General features: G+C 43.2%; 1 protein-coding gene and 1 non-coding gene across 4 annotated transcripts; both read right to left on the bottom strand.

Annotated features, from left to right (window-relative positions):
- Window positions 1-15,689: 15,689 nt before the first annotated feature.
- On the bottom strand, window positions 15,690-19,584 carry LOC125719284 (transcription factor BTF3). 3 transcript variants are annotated; one of them, XM_048993935.1, is made up of 6 exons: window positions 19,480-19,584; window positions 18,777-18,845; window positions 18,556-18,669; window positions 17,289-17,508; window positions 16,198-16,254; window positions 15,690-15,993 (listed from the first exon to the last, which is right to left on the bottom strand). In XM_048993935.1, the coding sequence occupies exons 2-6, from the start codon at window positions 18,843-18,845 to the stop codon at window positions 15,947-15,949; spliced, it is 507 nt and encodes a 168-aa protein (XP_048849892.1). In that variant the 5' UTR covers window positions 19,480-19,584; the 3' UTR covers window positions 15,690-15,946. The 3 variants fall into 3 exon arrangements, with proteins under 3 accessions (XP_048849892.1, XP_048849906.1, XP_048849898.1); XM_048993949.1 differs by having other exon boundaries at window positions 17,307-17,508; XM_048993941.1 differs by having other exon boundaries at window positions 19,415-19,532.
- On the bottom strand, window positions 17,015-17,152 carry LOC125732347 (small nucleolar RNA SNORA29). Its single transcript, XR_007391728.1, has one exon. It is a non-coding gene; the product is annotated as a small nucleolar RNA SNORA29 (small nucleolar RNA).
- Window positions 19,585-19,602: the final 18 nt, after the last annotated feature.

Below are 19,602 nucleotides of genomic sequence, written 5' to 3'. Positions count from 1 at the left end.
CGCTTGCCTCCAGGACTGGGGAAGGATTGGCACGGGTCCTTTAGAATTGTCAAGTCCTGATGGGAAAGGAGTCAGTCTGGGCAATGAGCTGCTGGCTGGACTTTCTGGGTAAGTCAGGTTATGCTGCGTGAAGCCAGGACACTTTTTCTGGCAAGGAAATAAATCATTGCTATTCCCAAATGCCATTCAAGGTGACTCACCAAAACGCATGGCAGTACTTCTGGATGGAGCAAAAACATTATAGCGGATAATGACCTGATTCTATTGGCCTGGCATTCATGCTGGATTTTGTAACTGCAGTTTCCATCCTTCTCAAACTTAAATACTACAGCTGTGTGTGACAAAGCTGGACTAAGCTTTCACTTTGAACGTGTGCTAAAGTACAGTTTAAAGATAGATAATAGATAGATAATAATTAGCTGTCACAACAATAGGTGGTTTGCTTCAAAAGTTTGAGCCCTCAAATCCGAAAAATCTAGTGCAGGAAGTTGCCTCTAAATTTTGGGTCGTCTTATCTTTTCCTTTTATACAGTGTACATTGTGGTAATGAATGATAAATCTTTTCTCTTCAGGTAATCCATGCGTATCGACGCAGATCACTGGCATCTCTATGCAGGTTACTTGCGAAAATCCCCCACCTTCACCTTTAAAGGGAAGGGTTTTCACAGAAGGGAGTTTTAGAGAGGTAGTCTGGGAAGACTTAACTTCAGCAATAATAGACAAAATCTTTTGGATAACAATGCTCTCTTCTTGACGCGAGGAGAATGTCACGTTTGTGGGCTGTTTATATTCTGTGCCTTTAAACTCTTTTCATCATTGGAGTAGAAAACATGCTGCCATCTGACTTCGACTAAATTTCCCACAGAGCCCTTAACAAGATGACGCTCAACAAGAGACACAAACCAAATTACAAACTGAGGAAATGCAGGAGAATATAAACAGCCGAAAAGCCTCAGAAGATTAAAAACAAGAAAACAAAGACAGTTGAAGATGATAATAAGGGGGAACCAGAAAGGGAGGCGACATCCAATGAATAGAATAATGCTGTGAGCCAGGATCTCTCAGTACATGCAGAGTAATCATATAACTGCTTAATCCCAACTGCTCCAGGAGTGCTGGCAAGCTGAGTTTCCTGAAGTTTACATCACTTTTGGCAAAAGTTTCACTAAATAGATGTAAATGTCAGGCTGCTCCAGATTACCTCACCAGTCCACCACAGTTCATGTGCATCAGTAACTGCATGTCTGTTGTACAATAAACACCAGGCTAGAGGGTGAATGGCTTTACTTGTATTTATGTTTGGATATGTAAGCATAGCGCAGTCAGGGATTAATACTGCGTTTGGTTTGGTTAGGACCTGAGCAGACAGAGCGGGGAAGGGCTGTTATGTTCTTTTTGTGTTTTGGTGCTGTCTGTCTTCATTTCCCCGAGGCTGGTCCTTCCCCTGTATTCCTGACACACACTTTCTTTTATTGGATTTTACCGTTGTATGTTGTTGTTGTCCAACTGTGCATTAAAATCATTGCCTTGACCTGATTCAGGGCTTTTCATGCGCTTTTCCACTGACATACAGGAACCAGGCCGTAACCAATCTGTACCGCCCAGAGAGCCTAGTTACAGCATGATTCCAGACTGCTTGGGTTGGCTTGGTAAGGGCTTTGCTGGGTTTTGAGAGCGACAATGACAGAAAATTGAAGAGATGCTTATTTACTGTTGACCCAGTCTACGTTACGATTTACTATATGCTAATTTCCTCAAGCACATCTATGAGAATCGTCATGTTATGTTAGCTTCAAACGCTACTTGAATTAGCATTAGATTACGTAAACTTTCATTGCGAATCCATTACATTCAGCCATTCTCTAGTACTCTCGTGTTAGACTCTAGTAAGAGGTCACAAGTTCCTAGTTATCAGAAATATATCAATACTCTGCAAGTTAAAACAACTTAAAAGACAACTTACTGCACTAGATTTTTTGAGTTTTGTGGGCAACTCAAACTTATACGTTTGTAAAAAAAAAAACGACTATTGTTATGCTGTCATTATTTTTCGTTCAGACAATTTATCTTTCATATCTATAAAAACTTTAATTTTTTTGTTCTACATACTAAGAATTCCCAACAAAAGTTGTTCCAACCGATTGTCCTTACTTAAGATTTATCTTTCATGTGTAAAGACTTTAAAATTTCAGTTTGGCATACTAAGGCTTCACCCACTGCAGTGCCCATGGGTACGAAAACAGTGCCCAAAGATGTGCTGGGCTGGGCTTGAACTGGCAAACTTTGGGTCAGAGGCACAGAGGTTTAACCCACTGAGCTACATATGGCTCCCTTGGACTAATACGCGGCCAAAACTCTGAACAGTTATAAAACTGTAAACAGTGTTTTTGCGTTAGCACCTTATTCAACTTGTGTTTCATACACCTGAGCATGTGGCTGTGTGAGCTAAGACTCTCTGCTCCTGAACTAAACATCACCAGTTTAAGCCCAGCATCAGCCCGTGTGGGGGCCCTTGAGCAAGGCCTGTGACCCCCCCCCCTCCCACAGGCACCACAACAGGTAGCTGTCCTTCACAATTAAGTTTGCTGTCATTCCCCACAGGGATCCTCAATATGTGTCTGCTGTTATTTATTACTACCATGTTTTAAATAAATATGCTAACTGAAGTTTCTTGTTATCTTCATTCATAATAATTACTGTAGTTGGTACATTCACGGTACTGAATTCTTTGCACGTTTAACTCAAATTGTAACGTTTTTATGTATATGAAAGGTAAATCATCTGAGCAAAAGAGAATAAGCTGACACAACTTTTGCTGCTTGTAATTCTTGGTATCTTAGTATGTAAAACTGAAAATCAGAAGATTTTATAGACATGAAAGATAGATTACCTGAATAAAAAATAATTAGTTGTCACAACAATAGGTGGTTTGCTTCAAAACTTTAAAGTTTGAGCCCTCAAATCCGAAAAATCTAGTGCAGGAAGTTGCCTCGAAATTTTAGGTTGTCTTATCTTTTCCTTTTATACAGTGTACATTGTGGTATCCATCCATCCATCCATCCATCCATCCATCATCTCCCGCTTAATCCGGGGTCGGGTCGCGGGGGCAGCAGCCTCAGCAGGGAGACCCAGACTTCCCTCTCCCTGGCCACTTCATCCAGCTCCTCTGGGGGATCCCGAGGCGTTCCCAGGCCAGCCGAGAGACATAGTCTCTCCGGGGTGTCCTGGGTCTTCCCCGGGGTCTCCTCCCAGTGGGACATGCCCGGAATACCTCCCCAGGGAGGCGTCCCGGAGGCATCCTGATCAGATGCCCGAGCCACCTCATCTGGCTCCTCTCGATGCGGAGGAGCAGCGGCTCTACTCTGAGTCCCTCCCGAATGACTGAGCTCCTCAGCCTATCTCTAAGGGAGAGCCCAGCCACCCTGTGGAGGAAACTCATTTTGGCCGCTTGTACCCGCGATCTCGTTCTTTCGGTCACTACCCATAGCTCATGACCATAGGTGAGGGTAGGAACGTAGATCGACTGGTAAATCGAGAGCTTCACCTTTTGGCTCAGCTCTCTCTTCACCATGACAGACCGATGCAGCGCCCGCATGACTGCTGACGCCGCACCGATCCGCCTGTCGATCTCCCGCTCCATCGTTCCCCCACTCGTGAACAAGATCCCGAGATACTTAAACTCCTCCACTTGGGGGAGGACCCCATCCCCAACCCAAAGAGAGCATTCTACCCTTTTCCGGCTGAGAACCATGGTCTCGGATTTGGAGGTGCTGATTCTCATCCCAGCCGCTTCACACTCGGCTGCGAACTGCTCCAGTGAGAGCTGAAGGTCACGGTTTGATGAGGCCAACAGAACCACATCATCTGCAAAAAGGAGAGACCTAATCCTGAGGTCACCAACCAGACACCCTCAACGCCCTGGCTGCGCCTAGAAATTCTGTCCATAAAAACTATGAACAGAATCGGTGACAAAGGGCAGCCCTGACGGAGCCCAACCCTCACCGGAAACGAGTCCGACTTATTGCCGCCCATGCGGACCAAACTCTGGCACCGGTCATACAGGGACCAAACCGCCCTTAAAAGGGAGCCCGGTACCCCATACTCCCGGAGCACTCCCCACAGGACCCCCCGAGGGACACGGTCGAATGCCTTCTCCAAGTCCACAAAACACATGTAGACTGGTCGGGCAAACTCCCATGAACCCTCCAGAACCCTGCTGAGAGTATAGAGCTGGTCCACTGTTACACTGTGGTAATGAATGATAAATCTTTTCCCTTCAGGTAATCCATGCATATCGACGCAGATCACTGGTATCTCCATGCATTTCAAACATTTTGGTATAGGTTGGTTCTGGGTGACAGTGGAAATGCGTCATTATTGTATTTCCTTGGTATTGTCAAACCAGCCTGTTGTCTTTCCTTGGTATTGTCAAACCAGCCTGTTGTCTTTTCTTGGTATTGTCAAATCAGCCCACACCTGATTTCCATCCAGTTCCTATGTTTGCATCCCAAACATTGATGTAGATCACAGCCAGGGACATAACAAGTGGGGGCTCATTAGGGTTATTATCCTGATGGTTGCAGGTCTGGATGTGATTGTGTGGGTAACATTTCCTATATGGTGGTTGTGTTGGGCTGGTGATTTGTAGACTGAGTAGTACTGCATGCTGTACTTGTTAGGGGTGACATCTTTTCACCTGGACGCTTATGCCGATTCCTCTAACATGGAATTGCTGAGACTCTGTCATAAGGATGAAATACTGTCTATGGATGTTCAGTGTGTTATCCAGGTATATAGATATTTGCTGAAAAAGGTAATTAAGAGGATTATTACAGAGACGTTGATTACATTGGAGATTATGGAGGTTATTGTGCCCTGTTGACACTACTATGGAATCTTGAGGTCTTTCTCACTCATGTGAGTTTTACTTACACCAAAATGTTCTGAAGGCAGGATGAAAAATGACTGGTCCAGAGATGTCCTGCCCAGACAGTCAGTACTTCTCCTCTGTCCTAGGAATGCTTTCATTGTCATAAGTCTGGTCCTACAATAGCTAACTGTTTGGCATTGAAACGTAAACAGGAGAAGCTGGAACACTGTGCCGGGGGCAGCCAGAAAACGAGTGCTGCTATGCCTGGATCTCTCAACCTCAAAGGTATGGCAGGGCATGACTCTACAGTAGATATTGCCACAACAGTGGTGAAGACTAGGGTGAGGGTGTAGCACTGGGCAGTGCTGAAGCTGCTCTGAGCTCAGCTCTGTCCCAGAGAAGTCTGCACCCCGCCACCTCAAATGCAACACACAGTACGATTAAACTGAAAATTATTTTGAGTTAATAGGCTCCGGACCCCCCGCGACCCAGTAGGATAAGCGGTTTGGAAAATGGATGGATGGATTAATCTGAGTTAAACTCAAATTAAACTGGAATTAATGCTAATTGAACTAAAGAAATGTATGTTTATAAAATCAGTTATATTTGACAGTTTTAAAGGGAAAAACTGCGGCACGTGCATGTAGAAAAATCCACGATTTGGCCACTAAAATAGATGAGGTTACATGCCAGATTGTCGCAGCATGACAGCAATATAATTAAAAGAACATGTGGAGAGGACAGTAAATATTTAGAATTTTTTTTTGTTTTTGGCAAAGCAATCAAGCCATTACCATTGTTAAACATTGATTTGTGTCAGTGATGAGCTCCAATGTCCCTTATTTTACAAACTAAACACTGCCCTGGTACTACTTGCAGTATGAGAGAATGTGCAGGAGTCAGTAAGTCAAGCCTAGTAAGTTCATCTTTGGACATTCTGCCCATGTGCCTTTGAAAACTCTGAATGAGTCATTTCTGTCTCTGTTTGGCAGACACAGTAATGTCTAGGATTAGACTGCATAAAACTTGTAGCCTAGCAAAGGTTACCTTCACTTAGGGCTGGGCAATTTAGCAAAATATTGTAGCACATTCTTTTCCACATCAGTTGATATCAATAACTTTCACAAATTCAAGGCCTTTTTTTTTTTTTTTAATTCCCCTTAAATGGATTCAGAACATGAAAAAGGTGACAGAGTGCAGACTGAAATCTAATTTCAATAAATAAATCACACAAAAATAATCTTTATTTCTAATAGGGTGGAGTTATATTTGTTTTGATTTTTTAGTTTAGTTTTCACTTTATATCATTTTCAATTCTAATTTGAAATACAGTATAATTTAAATTTTCAGGTGAAGTAATTTGATTTCTAAGAATAGACTTATATTATGCTTTTTCTTTAGCGCGCCCAACTTATAGAGTGCGTATAATGTGCCCAAAACAGGCAAAACAGGTCCCAGGTTTATTAATGATTGTATAAAGGCAACATACTGGATTACGTATGCGTTAAGTATCTCCATCAAGGAGGAAACATGAACAAATCACTTTAGCTAAATAGTATTTAAAAATGATAACAGAAAGTATTTGTTTATATTTTATTTTAGTTAGTTTTGGAAGCATGATTTATAGATTTTGTTTAGTTGTAGTTTTTCTATTTTTGCATCGTATTTACTTCAGTTTATGTAAATGTTTTCTTATAACTTAAGTTTTCGTTAAAGGTAATAAAACGCTGGAAGGCTGTAACACCAGAAAACGCGACAGTTTGCTGCAGGGCGTTTTCTCTGACTGTCTCCCTGCTTCTTCCAGGGAATTGACTTAACATGATAGAGTTTCCGCCTATCTCGTGTTTCACTCGAATTTAAACTATTTACTTTCACATGTTTGCTTTGTTCTTTAATGTTAATAATGATTATTGACCCCAGGGACGGATTATGGGTTGTGTGGGCCCCTGGGCAAAACGTTCGCGAACGTCCGCAAAACGTTACATTACAAAAACCTGCCATTTCAGTAGGGGCCTGTACACTTTTCATGTCCAATGCATATATCATTAGAATTCAGACCGGAAACATGGAATGTGTGTCTGTAATATGAATATGCTCATACTGGTTTTTCTGAGCCTATTAAACTGGCCATTGTTAATGGTCTTGGCCAGATTTTCGCAGGATGTTTGTGTCCCTGGAGCTCAATGCGTTTGGTTGATCCCAAGACTGATGGCCCACATTGTAAATACAAAGATTATCAACATGTAAATGCAGTTACACTTTATTCATTTCCGTTTATCCAATGATTTTATCCAAAGCAAATTACAGTACAGAGAAGCGTTATAATTTTTCTATGTGCGCTCCCATGTTGTTCTGAATTGTTCGGCACGTCTGTATGATTTAGTGAAACACTCCACAGATTGGCGACCAAATTCGCTGCCACAGATGTATTTTTTCAATAATTTAAATTGTTCAAATTCTATTTTAATTTTAATGTTTAATTTTTCAAATATTGCTTCATATTAAAATGCCTTCTCAAATGTTGAAATGTGGTTTCGTGTGCCCCGCCCCCTCATCAACCCTGTGTAGATTCCCCGTGTTTCCCGGCTGTATTTGATCGCTGTCATTAGTCTAATGTATTTAGTCCGCGTTTCCGTTTGTTTCCCCTGTCCGGTCATTGTATTGTCATTCTCGTTTGCCTTACGCTTCTCATTAAAACCTCCGTGATTCCTCTACGTCCGGCGCTTTTGTCTGTGCTCCGGGCGCCTGATCGGCGGGACACGTGAAAAGCCGTTTCAGTGGTGAAGCATAAAAATAGAAAAATCAAAAAACATCATTTGTTATTTATTCACGCATACAATTCCCAGGTGCAAGTGTAAGCAGTATTGGAGCAGGGGCTACACAGCTTGTAACAGAGTAAGATGCTGATATGACTATTCAAGGGCCAGCATCTCGAGCACAAGAACAATCAAGGAAGAATAATGTTAGTTGAGGAATTCCTGGAACACATGGATCTTTTTGAAGGTAAAGTAGCAGTGGTTCCTGCATGTGATTCCCTCTCTGTAGAAGAAACACTAGATTAGGGGGTGGCACCTTTGTATTTATGTTTGCATATATAAGTCTTCTGTGGTCGGGCTTTGATTTTGTACCATTTTTAATTAGAACCTGAACAAGTCAGACCATCATCCTGGACGTCCTCCACTCGGGCATCTCTCTGTGCCTGCCATCACCTCTCAGTGCCTGCCCCCACCTCTCTGTGCCATACCCACTTTCTAACAACCAGGCAGCAGCAGATGAGACTGAAGAAACTCTGCTCGCATCTAGTCCCAGTGCTGTAAGAGCTGTGGAGATGACACAGATGTAAGAGATGTGGAGCCTCCCCACAGCTCCCTTGCCCACCAATAGCACTGCGTCTGCCGCGGAATCCTTTTCGTTCTTTGAGATCTACAATCTCCCAGTACCTGAAATGCGAGACCGACATCATCTCCATCACAAGAAAGGCCCAGAAATGCTTGCACATCATGCATCATGCTGGTTCGTATTTACACAGCAATCTCCGAGGCTGTTCTCAGATTGTCCGTCATGCAGTCATGTTCAAATCAAGAAGAAAAGAATTTGCTACATCACATAGTCTGGGTTACAGAAAAGATCATCGGTGTTAACCTGCCCAACCATCCTGGACCTGTACTCATCCAGAGTCAGGTAATGGGCAGGGAAGATCATCACAGATCCCTCTAGGTCACAAATTCTTTGAACTTCATGTGTTACAAAACAAACATGCAGAAGAACAGGTTCTTCCCACAAGCCGTCACCCACATGAACAGCTCACCCATTTGATAGATAGATAGATAGATAGATAGATAGATAGATAGATAGATAGATAGATAGATAGATAGATAGATAGATAGATAGGACTTTATTGATCCCACAGTGGGGAAATTTGCGTGTTAACGCAGCTCCAGACAGCCAAGAGTAAAGAATATAACAAATATAACAAATACAGGTAAGAATACAAAATAAAAATAATATGAAAAGATAGAGCAAATGATAATAATAATAATCATAAATAATGCCTATGTGCACCCATACCATATGGAATATGGGTAGTGGGTTGTGGAAAGTGCAAGTAGTAATAAAAATCAACTGTTTAAACCACTATATATACAATTCCTACTGAGGTAGTGCTGGGTATTGGAAAATACCACTACAAGGTGCGTTTTGTATGAAGTGGTAGGTAATGGTGACCTTAGAGGTAGTTTCTGGTGACTCATGACATCATTGTGTTATAGAGTCTAACTGCTGTCGGGATGAATGATCTGCGAAAGCGCTCCTTCCTGCAGCGAGGGTGTATCAGTCTCTGACTGAAGGAGCTGCTCAGCGCACTCACAGTCTCGTGCAGGGGGTGATGAGGGTTGTTCATGATGGATGTCAGCTTCGCTAACATCCTCCTCTCACCCACCACCTCCACAGTCTCCAGAGGGCATCCCAGCACAGAGCTTAACCTCCGCACCAGTTTCTCAATTTTGCCTCTGTCCCTTTCCGTGCATCCGCTCCCCCAGCAGGCCACTGCATAGAAAAAGGCGGATGCCACCACAGAATCATAAAATGTCCTTAACAGGGTCCTGCATACTCCGAAGGATCTCAGTCTCCTCAACAGGTGGAGTCGACTCTGGCCCTTCTTATACAGGACGTCCGTATTTGTAGTCCAGTCCAGTTTGTAGTTGAGGTGAACACCCAGGTACTTGTAAGAGTCCACTATCTCAATGACTTTTCCCTGGATGCTCACCGGTGTTGGAGGAGGTGCCTTCCTCCTAAAATCAATGACCATCTCCTTCGTCTTGCTGGCGTTGATTTGGAGAGCATTAGTCTCACACCAGCCGACAAAGTCACTGATGACCCCCCCTGTATTCATGATCGGTCCTGTCTGATACGCAACCGATGATGGCCGTATCATCCGAGAACTTTTGTAGGTGGCACTGGTCCGAATTATAACGGAAGTCAGAAGTGTACAGGCTGAACAGGAAGGGTGAGAGAACCGTGCCCTGCAGCGCGCCAGTGCTGCAGATAACCATCTCGGACACACAGTTGTGGAGCTAAGTTTGCCTCTGCTAAGTTGTGTTGTTGCCCCCCTTAAGAGGCAGTGTCTCGTTGTAAATAACTCACTGTACTTACTGTGTTGTTTTGTATGTGTTGTATTCATTGAAGCAGTCTTTGCACTAACATGCATTCCTGCACTTTTAATTCATTAATCAATAAGATATCCACATTGTGTATGTCAACCTAATTGTACCTGACAGCTGTTTTGTCTCCTGGCAACTGTGTATCAGTCTGTTGTATTTATGAGCTCCATTGACAACCAGAGAACCAATTCCCTGCACGTGAAAACATAGTGACCAAATAAACCAGATTCTCAAGCTGCGTACAAAGAGTGTATTATTCCGTACTTTCGAGGCCGTCCTTGTTCGTTTCCCTGGGGCTGGCCCTTCCACCTCTATTCCCAGCACACATTTCCTTGTTTTGCCTATTGCTGGAAAAGTTTCGGGATAGTTAAAATGATTGTTTTGAAACAGCACTCTCAACAACAGCATATAGCAACAGAAGCCGTCGCCACGTAAGAAGAATATACAGTCGATCCTTCTGCGCTGAGACTTTCCCCATTGAAGTTCCGATTCATTACGGCGTCGGCATAAGAATCTAAGTGGGTATTTTCTGGGATTTTTCCCAAAGCCGCAGAGGACACCGAAAAAGTTTAGTAATTCATAAGTGCGTATAATATATGTACAGTGCTGGTTGGGAGGACGTCAAGCATGTTCATGGCAGCCTCTCACATGATAGAATAGAATAGAATAGAATAGAATAGAATAGAATAGAATAGAATCCCGCAGTGATCTTGCAGTGATCTCTTTGTATCACGTTTCTCTTATCAATTTGTGCCGTTTTAGTGCCCTAAACTGTACTAAAATCCAAAATATTTACCTTTGCTCCGCTTACATGCTCATTTAGTTTGCCTAAGGGGACCAAAAGATTGTATGTTTTTTTTCCAGGATTGCAGCCCTAATATGCATAAGCATGTACAAATGCCAAATGGATTTGAAGAATAGTAATACTGTACTCTCAGGTGGCTGCTGTCAGTATGATCGTGTAACTGCCATTTCGAAAAAGAGTTGAAGACCTGATTTGAGATTAGAAGTGTTGGTAGGTTTCAAAACACTTTGAGTGTCGAAATTGTATCACTATTTATTTCCACTGTAATGCGTTGGTGTCCCATCTTAGGTTATTTCCAATCTTGTGCCCATAGTCTTCAGAATAGTTTTTATTATTGCATGTAGTTTGTATTCATGTCACTGTCTTGACCCTGTTATTTGCCTATTTAGTTTCCCTATTTGGTTTTATCCAACCAGCCCATTTGCAACCACACCTGTTACCAATCCTGACCCTGTGTTTAGATGACAAATGTTGGCATAGAGTTGTGGCACCTTTCTCTTTGCTTTGGGAGGGAATATCCTCAAGAAACTTCTTAGAAATCTGTCCTTTCCTGGTTATAGACTCCTTGATAGTGGTGGAGGAGGAATGAATTGTGTATAATTGTAGCATTATCTGAATAATGTGTTCAGTTAAATATTGCAATATTGATATTAAACATTAAAGATTTGGTGAAAATTTGGCGCCTAATCTTATTTAAATTGAGCATTTGTGATGCTGATGTTGCATTTGTACATTTATGCAGGCCTTCGGGAAGTTGGGAAATTCTCTTGGCGGGCCTTTCTTATGCAGGCCGGTTTTTCAGTGGCAAATTTCTGGGCCGATTTTGCTCGCTCCTACATTTATTCATCTCGTGATGACAAAACAAGCGAAAAACAACTAAGGACTGAGGGTAGAGTTGTGAATAAAAACTTGACTAGATAAAAACCGGAACGAAACTCCTTGAGAGAACACAAACCCAGAGCGAAAAAAAAGCTCAAAAGATTTTTTACAAAACTTCACGAAGCAAACATCTTTAGCTAAGAAGACACCAGAATACAAGAAGCCCTTTCCATAGCCAGCAGACTAAAGGCTGCGAAAAAGTTAGCGATCAGCTCAAATGGCTATCTCTGCACAGATGGTTCTTGTCTTACAATTAATCCACCACTGGAATACGTCGGTGTCACTTCCTGGGAGTCTGGGATGAAAGCTGTAGGTCTCTGGCTCGTTAGCGCCACCTTCTGTCTGTGACTGGCGTGACGATTTTTGCTGTTAGCTGTTCTTCAAGCACTTCAATAGTGTCAGCGTTGTTTTCCGTTTTCCACCTACCGTTTTCTTCCAAAACAATTAAATGCAATTTCTTAATTTAATAACAAACTGCTGCTGTTGAAATTGTGGCTATGGGGTTATTCTCACAATGTGATTTAAAGAAATGTCTGTTTTTACACTTTTTTTTCTGTATAAATTCATAAGCTACAATGAGCACCAACTGCTGTTCCTTTATTTTCACCAGTCAATGCTACGATGTTCGTCTGCATGTATCTTATTCACACTTTCGGCCAATGTCTTTAAAGGTTATAGTGCCGACAACTAACAGTTAACTAGGTGGGATTGGGGCAGGAAATTGTGCAGGAGATTAGGAGGAATAGGGGCGGTGACCTTACAGATGACAGCGATGGGGTGAGTAAGACTCCAGGCAGATTAAGGATCGGCACGCACGGCATGCACCCTTCAGGTTATCTCCTGTGACATCACATGACTCATCTGGGTGTACTAAGTCATTTTTCAGCCTGCGTCCTGTAGATAATCTCAAAAGGCTCATTCACTTCTTGATATCTTACATTCAAAATATGCATTTAATCAGCACAGTTACGGATTTCAATAGCCTGTTGGTGTATCTCAATATCTACCTAATTAAATTATTATTATTACTAAACCATCGGAGCAATTTGTTTACTAGCAGCAAGGAAGGTCTTTAGGTATCAAAATCAGGTTTATAAATACAAGTGCTGGGGGCAGTCAACTGTAGAATCAACTGTAGAACATCAACTTGTTGTTCCAAGAACGGTAGCTGTTATCACCCACATAAATAAAACTTAACTGCTTTCTGGGGAAGATGAAAAACAGGAAATGAACTCTTAATACACAAGTATTCAGACTCTTTCTACAGAATTTCAAATTTATCTCAGCTGCATCCTATTCCAATTGCACATGCTTGAGTTGTTTCTACAGCTTTTTTGAGTCCACCTGTGGTTAGGAAGGGTCTTGGTTGTTCCAAACTTCTTCCATGTAAGAATTATGGAGGCCACAATGCTCATGGGAACCTTCAATGCTGCTGATCTTCTGTAGCTTTCCTCAGATCTGTACTTCAACACAATCTTGTTCCTGTGCTCTGCAGGCAATTCCCCCAACATCATGGCTTGGTTCTTCAGCAGGTACAGTGACTGACAGAACATTATTTTACCTTCAGGTTTCTGCTTACTCATATAGTGAAAGTTGCTTCACTTGGAAGGTCAAACTGACCATATACAGTCGTTGGTGTAACACATGCTTCCTGGGCCAATGATTATGTGGGTAACAAAATATATTTTCCAGGGCAGATTTTTAATCCCAATCCAGCTCACCCTGTTTTTCTCATAACTCATTACGAATAATCCCCATAACCCCTGGGATTAAGCCTGCCAGATTCCTTGCCCCTCAGAAGGTATATCAGTTCAAAAGCCCCCCAGAGATATTTGGAATGAAGACTTAATCCCTCCGGCAAAAAAACAATATAATCTCAACTGCAATATCATTGCACTTCTTATATCAAGGATATGTTCACAATCATAGACCTGTCAGCATTTTGGAACAACAAGAAGCTACAGCACAGGAAAGGCCTACCTGTTAGTGTGTGATGAAGATTTCTGAAGAGAAAATAGCAGCTTATACTTTGGTGTCAAAAAACAGTCACAACCCACGGCCATTTCCGCAGGCGAAACTGCACAAGTCACTCCTTGTTATTGCCTTAAATCACTTACTAGGGACCAGTCTCTTCAAATCCAGCATTTTGGATTTCAATTTTACAGTGCTTTATGGACCTCCTTAACCCATTACAGAAGACCACAGCAAGGCTCTAGCTGTATGTAAAATGGGCGGCTGCATAGATCCTCTGAATTTCCTGTGCTGCGGAAGAAGTGAAATGAACATCAGTTTTGTTGGTCGAGGGCCTCCTAGGTAAGGCTTTGCCTTGGGCCCCGAATAAGGTAGTTGGAACAGGGTGCCGTTACTGCCTTGCTGCTCCTGAAGCAAACTCCAAACACGTTTATTTTTGTCTACTATCAGGTGGTGGTGTAGCCTAGTTTGAAGCTGATATGCTGTGAGGATTCGCCCCGGTGCTCGCTTGCACACGCACGGCCAACAACCTCATACTTTTTACTTTAGAATCACACTCGCACATGTATGCACTGTTGTTCCTGAAATGTGCTCGGTGATGCTCAGGGTGAGCGAGGTCAGGGGAGGGCTGTCTGATTGGGCAATATAAACGATTATTTTTTTCTTTCATATTCAGTAGCTGCAGTTGGTGTTTCCCAATCCATTGTTTTAAAAAACAATAAGCTCATGAAATTTGTCACTAAACATGTATTCTGCGGAAACCCTGAGCTTCACTGGGTAAAGTGTATATACCATAATATATTTTAAGCAGGCACATGGACACCTTGGTGCATTTTAGTGCACATACCATTCAGACTACACCACTGCTACCATGTCTATTGGGATACTGAAATGACGAGAATGAACGGGATGAAAAGACCAAGAGCCAGTAATCAAGTTACATCATAGTTTCCAAATTGTGAAATTCAATAAAGCTACTGGACACCAGTTTTCTTCATGAGCTACACATGATGAAAAATTCCAATCAACCAATGACCCAACCCTCACAGGCATATTAACTATAAATATTATAAACAGCTGCACATTCTAGGTGTAGGAGTGGCTCCAAGGATGGGATCTGTACTACTAATCAGAAGGTTGCTGGTTTGAACCCTGTGAATTTCAGAAGGGATTCCACTCCTTTGGGCCCTTGAGCAAGGTCGCTTATTCCTGGCTATGATGTTAAGCTACATCCAGCCCTGCAGGCAGGTCCTCCTGCTTACAAGGAGAAATTTGGGGGTTGGTGGCAAGATTGGCACTTGAGCCAGTGGAAGAAACTTCACACGGTTCCATTTCATCCAAATAAACGTGGTGCTGAGGTATCAGATGCGGTCAGATTCTCATCCCTGAAGGGGTTTGTTGGGTGGGGGGCGATGTGCTGCATCAGTGCATGCTCCTCCTTACCAGTCATTAAACCACAAATTACAAAAAAATGATTTCTGAAAAATGGACACCAGACTTGTACACTGACATGGATATAATATATCATGGACCATTTTCAAAGCTATCCAAGCACCCAACTCCTTACCACAGACAGCGCTTTTTAAAAGAGTAATTCAGTTTAAATCAAAAGTTTAAATCAAATTGACCATGTCAAATGGCACACTGGAGAACCAACCCTGTGCTAAACATTAAACATTACAGGAATATTAAACAGGCTTAACCCAGTCAGTGTTAACAGAAAATGTATTACAGTTCAGGATACCGCTAACAATCGTGAGGATTAATACCAGAGATCAGTTCTTTTATATGGTCAAAAGCTGTCGCATATATTTAAACCAAAATGCCACATATTATGGTAGAATTTTGCATTAAGACATCTCTAACACAAGGTCACAGTATATTTGTGACACAAGGTCAATATTCTACAGAACAGCATTTTACGCATGATCAGAACTGCTCAGAATCACAACTCGCTCACCCAACAGCCTTTTCACAGACCGATTTACACTTTAACCCAAGCATCTTCATGACAGGCTGAACTTTATTAGCATTTCTTAAATGCAACGGTTTATTACAGACAGGTTAAGGGAAACCAGGCTGCAAAACATGGGATTGGGTGACAGCACAGATGGAAGGCTAGCAAAGGATGCAATTCATTCCTGATTTTAATGCGGCATCAATACCAAAAAAATCATTTAACAGTACACATTAAATGACAAATAGAAAAAACAGCTGTTTCTCATGACCCGGTCCAACACTAATTTGATTGCAGAATGTTCTTCAGTTCGCTTCGTCCTTTGAAGCCTCGTCAAAATTGCCAACAAGGTCTGAACGGAAAAAGCAGGCAAAGTGTCACTTAAGCCTAAAATCCAGTATTAACACTAAAATAAAAATACACTTTCCAGTCACACAGGCCATGTCAGGAACGGTCTATAACAGGGTACCATGTAGTACTTCTCCCATGCAGTTCCTATCTGGACAATTTCTGACACACTGAAACAGCAGCACACATTTCTGAAACTACACATCACCTGGAACTTCATCGTCATCTTCCTCGGCAGCAGCGACCGGTGCCTTCCCGTCTCCAGCTGTTAGAGAAGAATACTAGTTAGTCGCTTTTCAAGTAAGTTACCTGTCAGAACAGACCAAAAAGGTAAAGTGACCAGTCAGAGCAGGTACTTAGGGGAGAGATCGGACCAATCATTCTTGTGACCACCTACGATTCCCCAGAAGCTTCCTGACAGCTTGGAGAAAAGTGGAGAAATCGCAAGATGGCCCAGAGATGTGGGACGTTAATATCCGATTGCACTGTAACATTGGACCTATGATACTCTTATGAGGTGCACAGATTTACTGAAAGAATCTATATCCCAAAGTACAATGAGGTGCAGAAATTACATTCATTTAGCATATTGTCTCAAACCAGCCCGCCCCCCCCCCCCCCCCCCCAACGCTCCACATTTTTGCTCCCTCCGAACTCTCAGGGAACTGGGAGAGCGCAAAAACATGGACCGTCTGGGGGGGGTCCAAGGACTGGTTTTAGATGCACCGACTTAGAAGACACTTCTATCTGAAGTCACACATTTTGGAGAGAATGAAGGGTGAAATCACCCCTGGAGCAATTGATAGTTAAGGGCCTTGTTCAATAGCCCAGTGGGAATCTGGGATGTTCACTGGAGCCGTTTTAGTCACAGAAACCGCATCGAAAAACCTGCTGAGCCATGCACCACCCCCTCGAGGGGGGGGGGCAGGGATAAACACTGTCAACAGCATTAAATCACACACATACACAGACCATTAATTTAGCGGAGGGAGCTGGGATTTAGCTGCAGTTTAATCACAAGAGACGGCGAGATGTGCTGTCAATACATATAGAAGAGGCAGGCAGTGCAGACCTCTCCTTCAGACAATGGCAGAGATGCTCTGTCCCATTTGCATAGCCAGTCATTCGTGGGAAACAGGAATGATTGGTACTAAAATGGGACCCCCCCCCCCCCACTTCAGAATCGACTCCGGTATCAATAGTTACTTTTTTGGGTTAAAAATTTTGTAAAGATCCCATTAAAGTAACCAGCAATCATCCAACCTAATCAAACACAGGGCGGAGACGGCCGGGCCTAACCTCCCAGCCAATCCTCACCCTGCTTGGGCAGGGACTCGGCCAATCGACGGAGGCTGCTCAGGCTGTCGGCACCCAGCTGGTTCAGAATGCTAGGCAGCATCTCCGTCAGCTGCTTGGTCTCCGCATGGCCCGTGATGGTGAAGGTGTTGGCCGCCAGCGAGGCCTGTACTTTGGGGTTGTTGAAGTGGATCACTGTGCCCTGGTTTGTGAACATATTCACCTGCAGAGCAAAAGCACACTGCCAGTTACTGAACTGTCAAATCACTACTGGCGGCACTGGAGAGACAATTCAGCCATTGGCTCCTCAGCAAAGTATTTATTGCAGCAGTTTCGGCACAATCACGCTCAAATCAGAGACAGGAATTAAACTGTACTTCATTAGCCTGAATTCTACCAGCTTTCACGGTCTGCCTCAGGGTAGCACGCGCACTGCAACGATAAACTCATTTTACCATTTTTAATGTCTTTATTCTTCCAAATAAGAAAGGCAGACATCAGCTGTGCCCAAATTCAGGGGCGTGCAACCTTCAAAAGCTGCATTCGAAGAATCACAGCGGCACGATAAAGCCGTCCCATTTTGAAGTCTCCTTGAAATGCATCCTAGAAATGCGTTTTCCTTTTGCAGAGTTGCAAAGGATCCACCGGATGGATCCTTCGCAGACCAACATATCCCAAGATTCATTGCGCAGAGGTAAAGTGGGTGTGTCCTGGCCAAGCGATAGGAGCAGCACTTCCTGCTCTTACCCTTGAGTCATGAACAGCCTGCGAGGCAAATAGGAAATTATCCATAGGGCAGACTGCCCCAATCTCTCAGCTCTTTCTGTTTGACCTTCGAGGGATGAAACCTATACAGCCTTCACAGACCCCAAATTTGGACACAGCCAATAGGAATAAAGCCAAAGAGGTTGACGTCACACTCGTTACGTGAGATAAGCCGTTACAGCCCACACTGAAGTGGCATCAATTAAACTGCAGGCTGCATGTTTAAGCAAGACATAAACAATGTATTTGGGTGTGACTGATCTGCGCTCCAACTCATTAATCCTAATAATTGAAAATTTTCTTTTCTCTTTAAAGAACACCAAGTCTATTTTTGGCTAATGTGCTATTTGAGATTCCGGACACATTCTTCCTGTCACAAAGTTAGCACTTTATGATGAGCTGTTGCAGTGTAACGTTTCAAACAACACATTACATATTTGCCAAGTTATTTAAAAACATTAGTTCAATAATCTCAATAATCCAGGGCCTGGAGGAGCACACTCACCTCCTCAATACCAGATATGTTGTTGACGCCAAGCTTCTTCAGTGAAAACTGAAGTTTTTTGTCATCTGCTGTGGCTGTTCTATGCACAACCTTCTTCTTTCTGCGGGCTGTACCCTGTTCAGGATGACAGGCAGCTTCCACATCAACCAAGTCATTCCACAATAATTATTCTCACAAATGAACATTAAGGCAAAGCGACACCACAGAGAGGAACTGCTCACCTTCCCACCGATGCGGACTTGCGCCTGCAGTTTGGCGAGTTTTTCTTGGTTCATAATTGTTTCTTTCATCTACAAGAAACGCAAGTTCGAATTAATATTTTCGCAGACGGAAGACAAACGACGTCCACTACTACAGAGTGAAGCACTTCGTAAATGCTGGTCCCATTACCAGAACGAGACTGGTTAGACTGGGGACGCCCCTCTGCCTGGCCACCTGCCGCCTGAAAGGGTTGGACGTTCCCACATGCAATTAACGCCATGGCTTTCAACAGACCATTTTAGGAAGCTCTCATCCGCTAATAAGTCTAATAAGTTAAGACAGACGGTTCGTTCCGCCAGACAAACACTCCTTCCCAGCACGATCGGCAATCGCCTCGGGGTTTAGAGCACTTCCTGGACAGCGTAAAAAGCCCGATTTCATGTTCTTAGGTTCAACAAGTAATACATGTCAACGGGGCTTTAAATGAAGTATGAATATATAAATGAATAACACTGTGCACAGAATAACTAGCCGAGGTAGCCGGGGCCCGGGTATCCCCACCCGCCCAATTCTCCCAAACAAAGCAACATTTCTCCTCTTTTCGGGGTCACCACCGTTGGACGTGTGATGGCATGTTACCGATCGCGGTCTCATTTACCTTCTCCAGTCCGAAAACCGTGTGCCTGTGCAGGAGAAGAGAGACGGTTACGGTTCCACACTGACCTGCACACTTAGAAAGCGCACACGCGGTGACCAAGGTGGAAGATGGAGGAAGGAGCGGAAGTGACGTCCATGCGGAAATGGGGTTTCTGGGGTCACATGGCACGACGGAGGTGACGCCTGGGA

This window comes from Brienomyrus brachyistius, chromosome 2, assembly GCF_023856365.1.
Source record: "Brienomyrus brachyistius isolate T26 chromosome 2, BBRACH_0.4, whole genome shotgun sequence".
NCBI classification, from domain to species: Eukaryota; Metazoa; Chordata; class Actinopteri; order Osteoglossiformes; family Mormyridae; genus Brienomyrus; species Brienomyrus brachyistius.
This window is presented reverse-complemented; position numbering and strand designations above follow the sequence as displayed.

Coding starts and splice junctions, on each gene's coding strand:
- LOC125719284 (XM_048993935.1), bottom strand. CDS start 18,845: ATGAAAGAAACAATTATGAACCAAGAAAAACTCGCCAAACTGCAGGCG. Junction 18,670..18,776: donor AAGTCCGCATCGGTGGGAAG/GTGAGCAGTTCC, acceptor CATCCTGAACAG/GGTACAGCCCGCAGAAAGAA. Junction 16,255..17,288: donor GGGTGAGGATTGGCTGGGAG/GTTAGGCCCGGC, acceptor CTTCTCTAACAG/CTGGAGACGGGAAGGCACCG.